Here is an 18,784-nt window from a genome sequence, read left to right on the forward strand (position 1 = left end):
AGTATAACTCCTTCAGTGGTTTAATTTTCCAAACTGCATCACCTCACAGTTATCTGTACTGAAATCAGTTTGTCACTTCTCACCCACTCTCCCCCGTAATTTATGATAATCTTCGCTTTCATCACACTTAATTTTGTATCATCCGTAGACTTACTGATCAATCCTTGTGAATTTAAAATCATTTATATAAATAACAAGTGTCCTAACACCGACCCCAGCAACACAACGCTAGTCATCGGCCTCCAATCCAAGAAACAACCTTCAGTGTCCACCCTCTGCTTCTGAGCTGTGAGCCAATTTTGAATACTTCTAACTAGCTCTCCTTGGATTCAGTGGACCTAATGTTGCAGACCAGCCTATCATGCATGACCTTGTCAAAAGCCTTGCTAAAGTCCACATAGATACATCCAGTGCCCTATCCTTACCTGCCTTCCCTGTTCTTCTAAAAAAAAAACTAAAATGTTTGTAAAGCACACCTCCCGAGCATAAAGCCACACTGACTTCTAATCAGAATCTGTTTATCCAAATGCTCATAAATCCTGCCAGCAGAATCTCCTCCAGTAACTTTCCTACCACTGTTGTCAGGCTAAATGGCCTGTAGTTCCCTAGCTTGTCCTTTTTAAACCAAGGAACAACATTCCATTTTTCAGAAACTTCACCTGCGGGCAATGGTGAAGCAAATATTTCCACAAGAGCCTCTGCAATTTCCTATCCAGCCTCCCACAGAGTCTAAGGATGCACTTGGTAGGGTTCTGTGCTTTTATGTACCTTAATGCACAGTAAGGCTTAGATACCTCCTACCTAGTAATACGTACATCCTCCAATGCATGTCAACTTGTTTCGATTATCTCTTGAGTAGCCGTGATTTTTCTCCTCAGTAAACACAAGGGAGAAACAAGAACCTAAGAAGTAGGAGCAGGAGAAGGGCATCTGGCCCGTCGAGCCAGTTCCGCCGTTCAATCAGATCATGGCAGATCTGACCATGGACTCATCACCACCTAGCTACCTACCTTTTCCCCATAACTGTATTTGTTAAAAATCCCACCCACCTCATGTGGCTCAAGATATAGGTGCCCTGCTGACTTTTTTGTGGAACACACATCAAAGTTGCTGGTGAATGCAGCAGGCCAGGCAGCATCTCTAGGAAGAGGTACGGAAGAGGTACTTCTTTGTGGAACTGCTTTCTCTCTAACCACCCTTTTACTCTTAATATAGCTTTAGAATCTCTTGGCATTTTCCTTAACTATCTCATTTCTTCCTTTTGCCCTCTTAATAAAATAAGATAATCATAAAGGGATTCAATCGATCCCAACTTCCTAAACCTATACATCTCTTTTTTTTTCCTTGACCAGAGCTTCATTATCTCTTATCGCCCTACCTCTTCCCAACTTGTCACTTGTAAAAGTGACATCCTCATTTTCTCTGTCTCAATTCCTCTGTCTCTGCCACAACTGCTCTCAGGATGGGGCTTTTTTCCAGAACTAATGAGATGTCTTCCTTCAAAGAATGGGCTTCCCTTCCTCCACCATCAGCGCTGCCCTCATCTGCATCTCTTTCATTTCATGCACGTCTGCTCTCACCCCATCCACCTGCCACCCCACCAGGGGTATGGATCCTGTTGTCCTCATCTACCATCCCATCAGCCTCTCCGTATCCAGCACATAATTTTCCGTAACTTCTGCCTTCTCCAACAGGATCCCACCACCAAGCAAATCTCCCCTCCGCCCCCTCGTACTTTCCACTTCCTGCAGAGATTGGTCCCTACGCAACTCCCTTGTCCATTCGTCTCTCCCTACTGATCTCCCTCCTGGCATTTACCCTTGCAAGCAGAACAAGTTCCACACCTCCCCCTACTCACTACCATTCAGAACGCCAAACAGTCCTTCCAGGTGAGGCGACAGTTCACCCGTGAGTCTGTTGGGGTCATCTACTGTATCCAGTGCTCCTGGTGTGGCCTCCTGTATATCGGTGAGCCCCGACGTAGATTGTGAGACCACTTCACCAAGCACCTGTGCTCTGTCCGCTAGAAAAAGCCAAATCTCTCAGTGCTCACCCATTCCTATTCTGACATATCAGTCCACAGCCTCCCCTACTGCCAAATGAGGCCACACTCGGGCTAAAGGCGCAACATCTTGTATTCTGTCCAAGTAGCCTCCAACTTGATGGTATGAACATTGATTTCTCGAACTTCAGGTAATTGGTTCCTCACACCAGCCATCACCATTCTCCTCTCTTACCTTTCTCTTTACCTGCCCAAACCTCCCTCTGGTGCTCCTTTCCTTTTCCTTTCTTCTATGGCCTTCTGTCTTCTCCTATCAGAGTTCCCCTTCTCCAGCCCTTTATCTCTTTCATCAATTGACTTCCCAGCGCTTTACTTCACCCCTCCCCCTCTCCCAGTTTCACCTATCACCTACTACCTTGTACTTCTTCCTCCCATACCCTCACCTTCTTACTGACTTCTCATCCCTTTTTTCCCAGTACTGATGCAGGATTTTAGCTGAAAACTGTTTACTCTTTTCCATAGATGCTGCCTGGCCTGCTGAGTTTCTTCCAGCACTTTCTGTCTGTTAAGTTTGTCAGGTTTACCCTTCACCCGATCAAGAACACTTGCTGTCACACTCTTAAAGGTCTCCCACTTGCTGTTCATTTTTCCCCTGACCCAATCAACCTCTGCTCGCTACTGCCTAATTTCCCCTGCTCCAGTTTAGAACCTGAGCATATGACGCAGTCCTGACCTTTTGAATTGCTATCTCAAAACAAGTAGAAGTATGATCACCAGAGCCAAAATGCTCCCTGCCTGCCAATTCTGCTACTTGCCCTGAATATCTCATTCCCTTTTCTCAGTCCTTTCATCGGACAGGAGGTACAGAAGCCTTAGATCCTACGCCACCAGGTTCAGGAACAATTATCACTCTACAAGCATCAGATTCTTGAACTGGTGTGGGTAACTTCATTCACCACTACCCTGAACTGATGTACAATAACAATCAGAATAAGGTTATGAGCAGGCACAGCGCAAGCAGACAATATGGTGCAAAGCCATGATGAGAGAGATTGTGAGGTCAAGAGTTCATTTTATTGTACTAGCGAATGTTTTCAGTAGTCTTATAATTGCAGGATAGAAGCTGTCCTTGATGATAAATGCTTTGATATCTTCTGCCCAGTGGGGGGGGGGGGGGGGGGGAGAGAAAATGTCCAAAGTAGATGGGGTCTCTTTACTGTTTTACTGAGCCAGTGAGAAGAGTAGGCAGAGTCCGTGGCTGGTTTGTATAATGTGAACCGGGACTGTTTGCAGTGTCTTGCAGTCACGGGCAGAGTAGTTGCCATAGCAAGTGTGATGCATCCAAATAGGATGCTTTCTATAGTGCATCAGTAAAAACTGGTGAAGGTCAAAGCAGACATACAACACTTCTGTGGCCTCCTGAGGAAATAGGTTCTCGTGCGGTTGGATGTGGCATCTGTGTGGTTGGGCCAGGACAAGTGAGGTTCACTCTTGGGAACTTAAACTCTCAATCTCCTCAGTCTCAGCATTATAGATGTGACCAGGAGTATGTGCACTGCTTCTCCTTCCTGAAGGCAATGACCAACTCTTTTGTTTTGCTGACATTGAACGAAAGGTTGTTTTCATAACAGCATGTCATTTGGCTCTCTAGATATAAACAACAGCTCTTTAGCACTTTTCTCTTGGTAAAAGATGTGACAGAGTTCATATGATTGCCCCAACAAGTTAGCTATGCCCTAACAAGTTAACTATTCCCTAATCCTGGTTGAAGTAGAATTGGTGAGGTGTTCTCAGAATTTTTCATGACAGTTTGCCTGCTTGAAAATCAATTTAACATCATCACAAAATGGTTGCAGCTCTGGAGGAAGCCATTCAGCCTGTCAATTCAAAACTTGCAATGTTAAAAAATAATTCATGTCTTTGTATGCCCTGACCTTTACAGCTATGGTAAAACTTTGTTCTCTGGCATGCCCTAAACTTCTGGTGCCAGATTAGCAGATTTTCCTGTCTTGTTATTCTTATTAGTATCGTACTCATCTTCAATTCACTATTTAAAGGTGTTCTACCTTGTATAATTTCCAGTGAACTCAATAAGTTTAAATGAACATGGGAAATAAAGTCCTGGTAACCTTAAAAGGTCTGTGGGGAACTGGTAAGTTTCAAGGGAGTGGTATCAACAGAACCAAGTGAATTTAAAGAGAGCAGGAACTGAAGACCCATTGAGTAGATGTGGTATGCAGGGACTGAGAGCACAGGGACTAGGATGCAGATGAGTGTTTGGAGAGTACAGCAAATGTTGCCTGTGAGGTAGATGCTAATAATTTGGTTGTATTTACAGATTATCCTGTACCTGCGGATGTGTCTAGCGCATAGTGCAGGGGTGATACCCGCATCTCAAAGTTTCATTGACATGCAGGATCAAGCTCCAGCTATTGGTTGTTATGTCAGAAATTTGTTGTCAAGCACTTTCATTTCACCATCATCCTCAAAGAATTGGGATATTGATCCTGTGCAAGGATACATTGATCTTCTTGAACAATTGCTATCATCCATAGGAGGTAAGACCCATTTAAATAGAGGTTGAACTTTGCCGACAGATTGTAAACTTAGTGGATTCCAGATATGAAATATGTCCTGGAATATGGGTCGCCCCAGGCTCAATCCATTGGCATTTTTAAACAATTGCTAAGTCTTTATTTACACCAATCATTTGCCGAAATCCTCTTTATCATTGGGGCATGCATTTATTACTAGTAGCAATAAAGGAAGTTTGTCCTACAGTCTTTTACACAAAATAAGGTTATATGTTTTAATACAGTGGTCACCACCCTCCGGGCCGCAGACCTATACATTGCTGCGAAGAATGCAGCAGTGCAGCGGTAGTGGGAGCGCACCCAGCACATCTTTAAGAAAAAAGCCAAAATAAACAAGCTAATTAATTAGGTGCTGCCTGGCACGTAAATGTTGGCCCAGATCAGAGGGGACGCAATTGGCAATCGCCTCTGATCTCGGCCAACATTTCCGTGCTGGGCGGCATCTAATTAATTAGCTTGTTTATTTCGGCTTTTTTCTCAAAGATGTGCTGGGTGCGGTCCGACTACCACTGCACCGCTGCATCCTTCGCGGCCCAGTATCGGTCTGCGGCCCGGAGGTTGGGGACCACTGTTTTAATGTATTTTGACTTGCTGGTCTGTACCAAGCACTACGAAATATCTTGAGCAGCAAGTTGAATGTACGATTCAGTAAATCTGCAGATTACATTAAAAAGAACAAATAAGTGTGTACTAAGTAAGACTTGCTGTTATTTGTAACCAGTGACAGTTACTGGCTGGGGGACCAGCCTAATAAAGTCAGATTAAGGGATACCTTAATGTATTTGTGTGGGTTAAGACAAAAGAATAAAGGTAAAGAATAGTTCATTCCTGCAGGAGAGATTTTTATAAAGACCATAAATATGAACATAAACCCGGTGGGCAGAATCATCCATTTCAGTTCATATTGTTTCATGTAAATGCTTAATACTTTAAGGTAAATTATACTTTTTCTGTCTGACTAAAAACAATGGCTAGATAATCACACAAAAGTTTCATGTTTTACTCAGAGTATCCATCCATTCTTCATTGGGTTGTGAAGTAATGTTTCTTTTTTTTGTAACAACTGAATGTAATTTTGTGTTTTATGAAATAAAATTCCAATTAATTTTGAGCTTTAATTCTTTTCCAATCTCTCTTCCCCTTTGGAAACATTAGGATTGCCTGTGATGTACTGTTTATTGGAAATAGTCTCTGTCTATCCACAAAAGTTGGCTGTGCAGTTCACAGAAAAAATAGATTGGATTAAGGTATGGTTTTAAAGTTCCTGACAGAGAGAGAGAGAGAGAGAGAGAGAGTGAGTGTGTGTGTGTGTGAGAGAGAGAGAGAGAGAGGCTCCCAGCAGCCTCTTTCATGTATAATACTGGCATACAATGAACCCTTAACATTGCCTCTGTAGAATTTTGTCATATACACAAAACCTAGGAGAACACTGAAGCAGTACTTGATAGGGCTATTGAGACTTGCTTCAATAATTATAGGGTTCCATCTCACCTTGGCCCTGCCACAGAGTCTGATACTTTTCAACCTCCACCCTAGGTGCCACGTTTCACTTAATATTAGTGATTGCACTGAATTCTTCCTTATCTCTGACAAGGAAGGATTTGGTGCACTGCTCCAGCTGTTTTCCCACCCAATCAACTCCCTGACCAACTTCCACCATAATTATGTGCTAAATCTGGATCCAAGCCATCATTGGTAATCCTGTGCAAAACACACAAAATTCCTCCAATATTTTGTGTGTTTTGTTTGGATTTCCAGCATCTGCAGATTTTCTTGTATTGGTAATCCTATCTCTGACCTCAAACCCTCCCTGGGGACACCCATACTCAGGCGCACGCACACACGCACACGCACACACACACACCCCACACATGTACACACCAATCGCACGTATGTGCAGTGCTTTACCCCATCCTAATCATTCTTTCTCAGAACCATTACCTCTGTAATCCTTTTCTCCTTAGCTCATTTCCTCTATAATGTAGGCAGAGGTGCAAGATTGTAGAAGAGGGACTAAAGGATATAGCTTGGGCATTACTGTTCTAGAATCTTTTATTGAGATAAGAAGTATATTTGATTAATGTGTTTTCTCCCCATTCCATTTTTAAGGGCCTTATGAGCACAAACAAAGATGAGATGCGTGATCTTGCAGCACAGTTTTATGCAGTGGTGCTATCCATCATGTCTGGGAATGATTTCCACTTGGCTATTGAGAATCTCATTAAGTCCACCAAAGACAGTGTAAGTTTTCACTTGAATTTATGAAGTTTCTTTATTGTTTCTTGAGTATATCTATTTACCATTTGCTACTATCTTCCCTCTTTCTTCCTATGAGCCTCCTCAGTAAGTGCACCGCTCCCCATTTAACAGTCATAGTAGATAAATGAAAATAGCTACTACTTGTTGCCAGTGAACTTAAGCCACAATTTCATTTCATAAAATAATACATGTTTGTGGAATTATGGTGGAGGTGAATATTCAGTCTTGTTAGCTGGGGAGTTGCAGAACTTTGGCTCAAAGAAATTTCGGGAATAATATGGTGTGGCTCTGAAGTGGTGGTGTACCCATAGCAGTTTTTCCATCGAGGTGTTGCAGGTTTACATACATATGTTAAAAGAGGTTTTCTCACAAGTTGTTCCTTGCTTTATAAATGGTGCACATTGCAGCTCCAGTGTTCTATTGCAGATAAGATGCACTGTTTAAGTTAGTTTCACTTGCATTGTAAGATCAGTAGAGCAACAGGTTTGTCCCTGCCTTGCAATGCAAGTGTGACATGTATGGACAGGGGTAAACCCGAACAGTGTAAGGGACATGTTTATGATGCAAATTGCCCTCCAGACTGGATCTAAATTAACTAGGGAGACTTTATCTAATTTAAACATCTGTCATATCTCCAGTAGAGCACTGGGGCTGCGGTGTGTAACATTGCAGCACATGTCATCGTTTTAAATTTCTTATGAGTGTATGAGATGATATGATAAGGGGACTGATTGGCATTGTCTGGCTGTTACGTATAAACCTGGACAATTTCCTACATTGTCAATGAGATACAAATGCTATGGCTACACTAGGATAGGGTTAACCTATTCTATTCCTATTTCTTTTGAATATATGCAAAGTGGAGCGGAGTCAGTGGCACTATTGGTTCTTTTTGACATTACACAACAGCCCATGTCTTCTCTTTTCCTTAGTTTAGTTGGTTAGCATTGTTTAGATTAGTTTTTTTGGGGGGGGGGGGATATTTTGTTTTTTTTTCCTTTTTCATGCTGTTTCTGTTTTTTTGCATATTATCTTCATATTTTGTACAATTGTGGGAGGTTTAATACCTGTGTGCCAACTGAGTTTATATTTATATATGTTAATTATTAACAATGTAATCCCAATAACTTTGTATTAATACTATGTTATGTTTAACAATTTGATGTTAATAAAAAGATTGAAAAAGAAAGGAATAGGGTTGCTACAGTTTTAGTTAGTTGAAACTATTGCTTGATTTAATGGGATAGAATTTCATAAGAAAAAATAAACTACTTTTCCTTATAATTTCTCTGTCCTATTCTCAGAGCCCTGAAACACAGCATGGAGCTTTGTTAGCTTTGGGGTATATGGTTGGACGCTACTTGAGCAGAAAGAAAAAAGCCAGATTGGATATCCAAGATCTCGAAGAATCAGAAGTTCAGGACCCTCTGGAAGACCAGTTACTCAAATCAACAACAGAAACAATTAGTAATTAACTTAAAATATCAATCAGCTTTGTGTTTCCTTGTGTTTGTGTTTAATTAGTTTTTCATAAGAGCATCTAATGAAATTCTTCTGTACTTGTGAATGTGTTGGGTATGTTTTTAAAGTATTTTCAGTAAGTGAAGTTTCCAGTGAAGCTTTTTGTTTTACAAGGTTACATTATTTTTGAAAGATTTCATATGCTTGTTTTTTTATGAGATTGCAAGAAAAATTCGTAAGTGTGGCATTGTTGAGCAGCATAAACAGTGGCCTGCTTAACACACCTGAATAAGTCTGAAAGACATAACAATAGAAATCTTAAGTTGCCTTTGAGGAAAGAAATGCAATTGAACTTTAGAACTGGAGTTTGTTGCCTGCCAGGTTGCAAGCCTAGAACATGACTGAGTTCAGAGTTTTAGCCAGTGAGCTCACTTGTCTTTTGAAACTCTGCAAAAAGACAATCCATCTTGACGAGAACAAGCTAAAGAAGGATGAATTGCCCAGTTTCGATCAGTAATTTGCCATATCTTTCAGAGTTTTCATGAATTTCATGCAAAGATGATGGCTCAACCTTAGCACACTGACCAGGCTTCTACAATCTCCATTTCTGAGAGATCTGATTCAGTTTGCAGACCTAGAAGCAGCATTATCCAACACTGTGTAACAATTTACTCTGTACAACATTTCTACACCATGTGCCCCCCTCCACCCCCCCCCTTGTTCCAGCCTTTTAACCAGTTCCATTCCCCAAATTTCACTCACATTGTACAATAGTTGGAGCAACAGGTTTGTCCTTGTCTTACAATGCAAGTGAGACTCATTTGGGCAGGGGTGTACCTGAACTGTGCAGGGAATACATTTATGATGCAAATTGCCCTCCAGGCTGGATCTAAAGTATTGACTTTATTACAGTGAATATAGGGCACATGTAAGACCTCTCCTGATAAGTCATCAGTTTATGTTTAGCAGATATGTTTCATAAATAATTCGAGATACTTATTTCCATAATATTCCTTCCCTTCAAAAAATAGAAATATGTTTATGATAAAATATATGATATAGTGTACATATATGCTAATCAAGAATATTTTAGTTTCATTTTTAGATGATGCGTCCCCTTCTCTGGCTTTGGCTGCTTGTGTGGCAGTTGGTGAAATTGGAAGGAACGGTGCTTTACCCATTGCAAATGAAGGCCCAGGGTACACAAAGCTGCGCATAGTTGAGACCCTGCTGGCTAAACTCCCCTTAAGCAAAGAAAGCAACAAGGTAATGATTTATCTTTATACTAGCAATATTAGTCAAGCTGTTCTTCTTCCATTTGCTCACTCACTTCTGTAAGGAGCAGTCATTAATTATTCCCCTTCACAATTTGACTGATGAAGAGGAATAATTGGTCCCTTTGGTTTTTGATATGTCTTTGGGTAATGAGTCTATATTGCAGGAGAAACTCATAACCATTTGATACATGAGCAAGGAAATGGAACCTCTGAAATTTGCCTACCGTCACAACAGGTCTACAGCAAATGCGGTCTCAATGGCTCTCCAGATACCATAGATATCAGTAGATACAGTATCCTGATGCAGCATCCCCTACATCAGTGAGACCCAATGTAGATTAGGTACCACTTCGTCAAGAAATTTAGCCCATCACAAAGGGCAAGGTTTCTTGGTGACGACCAATTTGAATTCAACTTCCCATTCCAACAATTCAGTCCATTGCCTCCTCTATGGTCACAATGAGATCACTCTTATGTTGGAGGAGCCTCTTAGGTATTCCGTTTAGGTAGCCTCCAACCTGATGGCATGAAAATCAATTTTTCTAACTTCTGGCAATTTCTCACCTCTGCATTCTTTCTTTCCATTCCCCTTTCTAGCTCCGCTCTCACCCATTCTCTTCTCACCTGCTCATCTCCTCCCTCTGGTACCCCTCTTTTCCTTTCTTCCATGGTCCAGTGACCTCTCTTACCAGATTCCTTCTTCGACTCTTTACCTCTTCTACACATCACCTCCCAGCTTCTCAGTTCATTACCCCTCCCCCACCAAACTTCTCCTACATCTATCACCTCCCTGGTTGTACTCCTTCACCTCCCTCCACCACCTTATTCTGGCATTTTCCCCCTTTTTCAATGCCGACGAAGGGTCTCGGCCTGAAACATCGACTCTGTTCCTCTCCATAGATGTTACCTGACCTGCTGGGTTCATCCATCATCTTCTATGTGTTGCTCTGTATTTCCAGCATATGAAGAATCTCTTGTGATTCTAATCTATAATCTTGATGATCTAGCTCAAATGTTATTTAAGCATTTAATGAATTATTAGTTTAACTTTGTTTTAGAGTATTAATCAAATTTAGCAGTAGTAAACAAGATTGGTTATGGAATATAGTTTTATTCTGTTTCTGTAGATGAAAGAGCGAGCAGTGCAGACACTGGGTTATTTGTCCGTCGGGGATGCCGATTTTCCTCATCAAAAGAAACTCTTACAAGGATTGATGGATTCTGTTGAGGTAAGCATTTTATTCAGCATTTGTTAAAATCTACCAGGACTCTGTTTCCTGTGCTCCCTCTGAATGTGTGTGTTCAAATTACATGAAACCAATACATAAAAATTTTCTATTGTTTTGAGCTCTTACGAGATCTTCAAAAATGTTATGGAAGTGCACGTCCTAGTTTCATGGCCAAGTTGAAATACATACTAGGTTTATGGCAAGTCCTGAGAATAATATGTCTTGTTTGTATGTTAAGTACGTTGTAGAATTGTAGATTAATCAACTTTTGCCAAAACACAAAAGAAGTAGTGTTTTCAAAACTTAATACAGGCATCAATGAATCCAATTTATTTTCTCAGTTATCCTGGAGACTGGAACCTTAAATAATGGATCTAAATTTATTTATTCCCAGGCAAAGCAATTAGAGCTGCAGTTTACAGTTGGAGAAGCAATCACCAATGCTGCAATAGGGACGAACTCACTGGCAGCTCGTGATCTGTGGATGGTTACTGAAGGAGAATATATATCTCCAGACAGTAAGTTGTAGATGTTTCGGGTGTTTCAACCTGATTGACAAGTGCACTCAAAATAAGTTCACTTTATAACAAATTCATGCAACTTTTCTGTTAACAGTCAAGAGGAAGCAATAATGGTAATAGTACAGGGTTCACTCCAAGATGACTATCCAAAACAAGAATCCGAAATTAGCCGTTTTGAAGTCTAGTGGAAATTTTGATCACATTATCAAGTTGTAATGCATGTACTACATGTGATTGACATACTATTAGAATTGATCTTCTATAATTATTGATATTATCTTTAAAATAAGTTTTGTTATTGCCTGCAATGTTTGTTAGAAGAATGAAGAGGGTAATACACTGCATTAATAACCTATAGCTGTACAAATTAATGAATACTTGCATTTTATAGTTAGTTGATAAAACCTTACAGATGCTATGTAGTAGTACATCTCAGAAAGGCAATGTGTGTTTTATTTAAAGTATAGATACAGTTTACAGATGGCTAAAAAAGCTTGTTACTTTATAATTTGTTGTTTACTTTTCCTATCATGTTCAAAATACAAAAATTAATGCAGAAACACTTTATTCTTACAATTTCAAACATGATATTTTTCAAATTGGTAAACAGTAGCTGAATTAAAGTGGTGTGTGTGTGTAATGCTTTATGCCTAGATAACATGACCAAAATTTCAACTACCTTTCAAATTCTTATTTTGGAGAATCATCTTGGACGAACCCTTTATTATCACCATAGGCGGGTGGGAAAAGTAGGAAAAGATCACAGGAAACTCAATTATTTTGTTTGAAGCGATGTATAAACCTTCTGATCCGACAGGAGAGCAGTGTTAATCTCCTTGCCCAGCTTAACTAAATACCAGAAGCTTATTCTACACAAAATCTACAGTTCATACTCTGTGGATTGTATTTATTTTTTCTCAAATATGTTATTACATAGCAATTTTCACAAAATGGACTATTCTGACACTCTCCTGTTGTAATTGTGTTTATATTGCACTAAGTTGACACCACAGTGGACCTGAAACTGGTGGACTAATGGAGCAAATTTAGGCACTTCTGTAAATGCATCTGATCTTCAATTCTAAATATATAGCTTATTTCAGAATTGGAGACTCTATAGGAAACATCATCTTGTGGTCATTTGGGCTGTAAATATGAAATTAACGGTTGCTGAATGTTTGGAAGAGTAGTAAGAACTAGGTGAAGTCAATTCTGCTTATGAGGGAACAAACTCTCTTTGAGTAAAGGTCAGAAAGTACAAGTAAAGTACTGCTGTAAAGGTTGAAGGGATTAAATGAACTTGATTCCAAAAAGCGAACACAATAAAATCTGCAGATGCTGGAAATCCAAGGTAAAACACAAAATGATGGAAGCAGCATCTATGGAAAGGAATAAACAGTCAACGTTTCAGTCCTGATGAAGGGTCTCAGCATGAAATGTCGACTATTTATTCCTTTCCATAGATGCTGCCTCACCTGCTGGGTTCCTCAGCATTTTGTGTGTGTTGCCATTTGATGTCAAATACCTTTCTTTTTAAACCTCAGTCAGTTCAATTGTTTTGTAGGGTTAGATTTAGCAAAGATCAATAGACATTGTTGATTTTTTTTTAAAGTCCAATAATTCAGTTTAGAGTGCTTGTACTTTTCCCGTACCTTTTGAACTTAGCAGGTTCACTGAAATGTTTATTATATTACTGTGTAACTTGTAAGCAAAAAGTGAAATAAAAGTTTTGCCATGCTGGTAAAGTAACATCCAGTAGTCCAGAAACTGCTAATCTAGCACCACCAATGCCCCAAAGGGTACCAGATTATCAGTCTTTCACTCAGTGAAATATCATGCTGTGAAATATTTCTAATGTAGACTCATCAACATGGAAAAATTCCAAAGCAAGCAAACTTTTGCATCAAATATAGTTATTTGTGGTGTTTGTACTACTGCAAATAAATCTGAGGAAACTGGTTGTGTAGAAATTACTCTTGAAATAGTATTGGAAAACATGAATTATTATCTAATGCTTGAAAAATTACATCCACTATTGCATTGGGAAGTTGGTATTGTTTTTAATTAGAACCAAAGCAAACTTCGGTTTTATTTTAGTAATCTGCCATTTAAATATTAATATGAACTCTATAAGTGGAACAGAAATCAATGGCTTCAGTTCAACATCTATCCTCAAATAATGCAGAAGTGACTTCAGCTGTAGTAGTTGCTGTTTTTGAATTTTCAGCATCATTCTCTCCATGGATTCTCGTGGATTTACATATAAAAGTATAATCCCATTGGCCTTTCTGCGCCTTTGAGCAGCCTTGAAACCAACGTCACAATGAGGACAGGGCAGCCAGCAGATGGCATTGTGCACGTTCCTATCCCAAAACATAATCTCAGTAGCATTGACACAGGTGAAGTAAGGAAAAGCTTTGCTTTTCCAGTGAAGTTCAAATTTAATTCTACAGTTTTTACAGATTTAAGAAAAACATAATTGTAAAACCTAGAGCATGAAAAGCCTGAAAAATATTGAAGTATTTGAAAGAACATGCACTTTGACATGCACCTCCTAATCTGCAGGCCTAGAAACTAGTGAAATCAATGGGAGTGTTGGATTCTTTGCCAGATCTGATTTGATAGAGTATCTGAGATGGCACTTTTTCTCCTGCACCTCCTCTACACTCTCCTCAAAAGCTGCCGTTGGAATTTGTAGGGAATACCACAGCAGGGAAAATTGACAAATTTATCCCTTTGACCTATCAACAAATATTTTTCTATGTGCTCATATCAGGGGCTTATTGCAATTTGAATGGCTGTAGCAACAATATATTCAGCAAGTGGCGTTTACTCTTTTCCAAAATTTGATTTGGTAATATAGTTTGGATATTGAATATGCTTCTTTAGCCCAACTGTCTTTGTTTTCCTTTGTCCTAAAGCTATTAAAGTAAATGATGTTGTTCCGTGGGTTTTGGATGAAATCCTAAAGAAGTACATTGTTAGTCCAAATCCCCATATCCGTCAGGCTTCCTGTATCTGGCTTTTGTCACTGGTGAAAAAACTGAGTCAACACAAGGAGATCAAGGTAAAAGCGTTAATTTATTTTCAAGTAAAAGTTTTTGTAAAGTATCTATAATTACCGAATGCATAGGAAAATATAATGGACGAACATCAGGAATACAGGATGATGTGTAATGGAACATTTTTGACAAATGTTAGAGGCTTTTTTGAATTAGGTGCAGCTACTAGAATTGGATCAAAATGTGCCTGCATTTTCATTTTAAAAGATTTTCAGAAAAATATATTGAAACACAAGTTTTAAAAATGCTTTAATGATGGAAATAATGTTCCACATGAGAAATTGATTTATTATTGGCATCACATGTCATGCTAAAAAAATTTTTTGAAAAGTTGATACAAGTTAAAGGTTGCAAGTTAAGGTTACAAGTAAAAGGATTTTCTCCAAAATAATTCCTCCAAACATTAATCGGTTGTTCTCATAATTCTATTACAGGGTCATTTAAAAGAAATTCAGGGTGCATTCATCTCAATTTTATCAGAAAATGATGGTAAGTTTATTTAAGATTTAATCTGATCCTGTACCATTTATTTTACTGCATGTCAGAGAATACTGGATTTAAGTATAAACTCTCAAGTCTTTTTGACACGTTAACTTTCTTGTCAATACCATATACAATATATTTTTTTACTGAATCAGTTTAGTTCATATCACTGCCTTCAACTGCAAGACAGAAATATGCTTAAGATTTCAAAATTTAATAACACAAAATAAAGTTCTTTCATTTGCTGTCAAAGTTGAATTAGACTGGTAAGGTAATTAATAAAATTTTGTTCAATTAAATGTTCATATTCAATTTAATTTTGTTTAATTACATGTTCATATTGTAAGCAAAAAATTACATCACTAGGTACTTAAAACGTAATGAGAATTGAAATCACAAAAAGCAGTAGAAATGCCTTTAACTATGGGACACCATCTGTATTTGAATTTAGATAATGCAATGTAGGAAAGTAAAATCATCAAAACAAGACCTTGCAATGAAGAAAATTCGATCAGAAATTAGCAATAACAAGACCACTTCCATGGTCAACAAATTATTGTATGGAATAGTTATTTGATCAGACCTGTATATCTTCAACAATTAGAAACTTTTTTCCTTGATTTATTTGTTTGCTTAATGTTGTAGAGCTTAGCCAGGATGTGGCTTCTAAAGGTCTTGGACTGGTATATGAACTAGGCAGTGAACAGGACCAACATGAGCTGGTGTCAGTGCTTGTGGAAACACTTATGACAGGAAAACGGTAAGATCCCTCAATTGATTAAAGTTTTAGGAAGCTCTATAGTCTGTTTTCAGTGCTAAAAATTTCAACAAAGTTGATTCCTTTTTCTCAACCATTTGGATCTGCAGAGGCTTGCATTTTTATTTGAGTGTTTAATGTATTGAATTATCCATATTACTTTGGTTCTAGTGCACTTTCATTATGAAATTCCTTGAACAAGAACTATGTTGTGTATTAAGAATGAATAACAAATTGAAAGAAAACATGCTTTAGCTGAAGTGCAACATAGCCTTAAAAGAGTACATGACTCGGAAACTTTTACAATCCCTATTGAACAGTAAAAGATCAGAAAGTAGAGGATTCAATGTACATTACCTTTCATGACTACAGTATTTTTCAAAGTCCTTTGAGTTTCAATGAAGTTTTATCAAGAGTACTGTTTGTTCTTTACTGACTCCTACATTCACCAGCCTTATAATGAACAGAAAATCCTTCTTAGTAATGTTAAGGAATAAATATTGTTACTGAATTATTGAAAATCTATGATTCTTCTTGTAGAGTTAAACAGAATCTGTCAGAAGATACTGAATTATTTCAGGGAGGCTCAATGGGGAAAACCCCTGATGGGTAAGAAAGACTAAGAATTACAATTTACTGGCAATCTGCATATTGTGATTTCTATCATATTTAATTAGGGTAAAATTTGTGTAAAGTAAATTTGATGTGGAATTTAGTTTTGGAATTATTTCTGTTGTTCATTCTCAAGATGTATCGGAATTTGAAGCACAGAGCCTGCCCTGTGAAACTATTTACATGCAACCACTTTTCAACTAACTTTGTAATCCTTCTGTGCCTTTCTCCATAACGTCCTTGAATTTCAACTTGACTATTCCTGGCAGAATCATGTACCATATTCTTAAAGTTCTTCGGAGTTAAAAATTTTTGCTGAATTCCTTGTTTAATTTACTGGCAATCTTCTATTATTTATGGCCCCTGTTTTGTTTAATTTCCTCAAGATTATCCATAACATGAACTAACTATAATGGATCATCTACAATTTTATTAGTTCTTTTGGATAATATTGCTTGTAAAAATTCCTAAATAAGATTGTGATTGCTTGATCAATTTTCCTAGCTTCAAAAAATCTAATTTAGCCCTTCTCTGTTTGGGAGATATTGCAGGTTTATTAATTTCAGCTGAGCTGCTTCCAAACAAATTTTCTCATCAACTTTAACAAAAAATGCAGAAAGAAAATATGTGTAAATAGAAATATTATCCATAAGACATAGGAGCAGAATTAGGCCATCAAGACTGCTCTGCCATTCAATCGTGGCTGATCCTTTTATTTAAATCTCCTCCTCGATCCCGGTTCCCGGCCTTCTCCCTGTAACCTTTGATGCCATGTCCAATCAAGAACCTATCAATCTCTGCCTTAAATACACCCAACGACCTGGACTCCACAGCTGCATGTGGCAACAAATTCCACAAATTCACCACACTTTGGCTAAAGAAATTTCTCCGCATCTCTGTCTTGAAAGGGCACCCCTCTATCCTGAGGCTGTGCCCTTTTGTCCTAGACTCTCCCACCATGGGAAACATCCTTTCCACATCTACTGTCTAGGCCTTTCAACATTCAAAAGGATTCAATGAGATCCCCCCCCCCCCCGCCCCAACCCATCCTTCTAAATTCCAGCGAGTACAGACCCAGAACCATCAAATGTTCCTCGTATGATAACCCTTTCATTCTTGGAATCATCCTTGTGAACCTCCTCTGGACCCACTCCAATGCCAGCACATCTTTTCTAAGATGAGAGGCCCAAAACTGTTCACAATACTCAGGTGAGGCCTCACCAGCACCTTATAAAACCTCAGCATCACCTCTGCTCTTGTATTCTAGACCTCTTGAAATGAATGCTAACATGGCATTTGCCTTCCTCACCACTGCCTCAACCTGCAAGTTAACCTTCCCAAGTCCCTCTGCATCTCAGATTCCTGGATTTTCTCCCTGTTTAGAAAATAGTCTGCACATTTATTTCTACTACCAAAGTGCATGACCATGCATTTTCCAAAATTGTATTTCATTTGCCACCTTCTTGCCCATTCTCCTAATCTGTCTAAGTCCTTCTGCATCCTACCTGTTTCCTCAACATTATCTGCCCCTTCACCAATCTTTGTATCATCTGCAAACTTGGCAACAAAACCATCTATTCCATCATCTAAATCATTTATATACAGCATAAAAAAAAGTAGTCCCAACACCAACCACTGTAGAACACCACTAGTGACTGACAGCCAACCAGTAAAGGATCCTTTTATTCCCACTTGCTGCCTCCTACCAATCAGCCAATACTCTAACAATGTTATACCATGGGCTCTTAACTTGATAAGCAGCCCCGTGTGGCACCATGTCAAAGACCTTCTGAAAGTCCAAATATACAACAACTACTGCATCCCCTTTATCTATCCTACTTGTAATCTCCTCAAAGAATTTCAACAAGTTTGTCAGGCAGGATTTTTCCTTAAGGAAGCTATGCTGACTTTGTCCTATCTTGTCCTATGTCACCAAGTACTCCATCACTTCATCCTTAACAATTGACTCTTAACATCTTCCCAACCGTCTTTCTCCTCTAATTATCTGTTTTCTTCTTGAAATAAATGGATTATAAACTGAAGTACAAGTAAACAATGATAAACCTGCATATTTGAACCATCAGAGTTTGAAAATAAGGATTCTGGATGGAAGCTGTAAAAAGGAAAAGCAAATGTACCACATTAAAAGGACTTGATTAAAATGTAAATTGTGATTTAAATCAGGTTACCAACATGAACATTTTGTGAGTTCCAAGCCTATGATAACATACATTAAAAGCTTGATAACATGCATTTATAGCTCCATTTTGCCAGATGAAAATGTAGATTGATATCTACATTTGTAATCAGTGAAGGAAGGATACAAAGTTAGAAGTAAATGATTCTGGAAATCATATTGAGTGTGAATTTAAATTCATTTCATTGAAAGGCAGAAAGCAAATCTGTCATAAGTAGCTGATGAGAAACAAGGTTTTGCATTTTTACAGCATATTTCACATCCCTTTCAGGGTTTTCCAGAGTGCTCCACAACCAGTGAACTATTATCACCATTATAATATAAGAATTA

The 18,784-nt window shown here is 38.6% G+C and overlaps 1 protein-coding gene across 1 annotated transcript in view; it reads left to right on the forward strand.

Annotated features, from left to right (window-relative positions):
• The window catches only part of ecpas (Ecm29 proteasome adaptor and scaffold), a 146,266-nt gene that overhangs the window by 68,093 nt on the left and 59,389 nt on the right, over positions 1-18,784 (forward strand). Inside the window, exons 18-28 of the mRNA XM_072258157.1 lie at positions 4,341-4,560; positions 5,752-5,843; positions 6,706-6,837; positions 8,160-8,322; positions 9,410-9,582; positions 10,721-10,822; positions 11,217-11,340; positions 14,265-14,410; positions 14,840-14,894; positions 15,534-15,648; positions 16,186-16,254. Coding sequence (XP_072114258.1) covers positions 4,341-4,560; positions 5,752-5,843; positions 6,706-6,837; positions 8,160-8,322; positions 9,410-9,582; positions 10,721-10,822; positions 11,217-11,340; positions 14,265-14,410; positions 14,840-14,894; positions 15,534-15,648; positions 16,186-16,254 — 1,391 coding nt within the window. The remainder of the gene's footprint in view (positions 1-4,340; positions 4,561-5,751; positions 5,844-6,705; positions 6,838-8,159; positions 8,323-9,409; positions 9,583-10,720; positions 10,823-11,216; positions 11,341-14,264; positions 14,411-14,839; positions 14,895-15,533; positions 15,649-16,185; positions 16,255-18,784) is intronic.

This window comes from Mobula birostris, chromosome 5, assembly GCF_030028105.1.
Source record: "Mobula birostris isolate sMobBir1 chromosome 5, sMobBir1.hap1, whole genome shotgun sequence".
NCBI classification, from domain to species: domain Eukaryota; kingdom Metazoa; phylum Chordata; class Chondrichthyes; order Myliobatiformes; family Myliobatidae; genus Mobula; species Mobula birostris.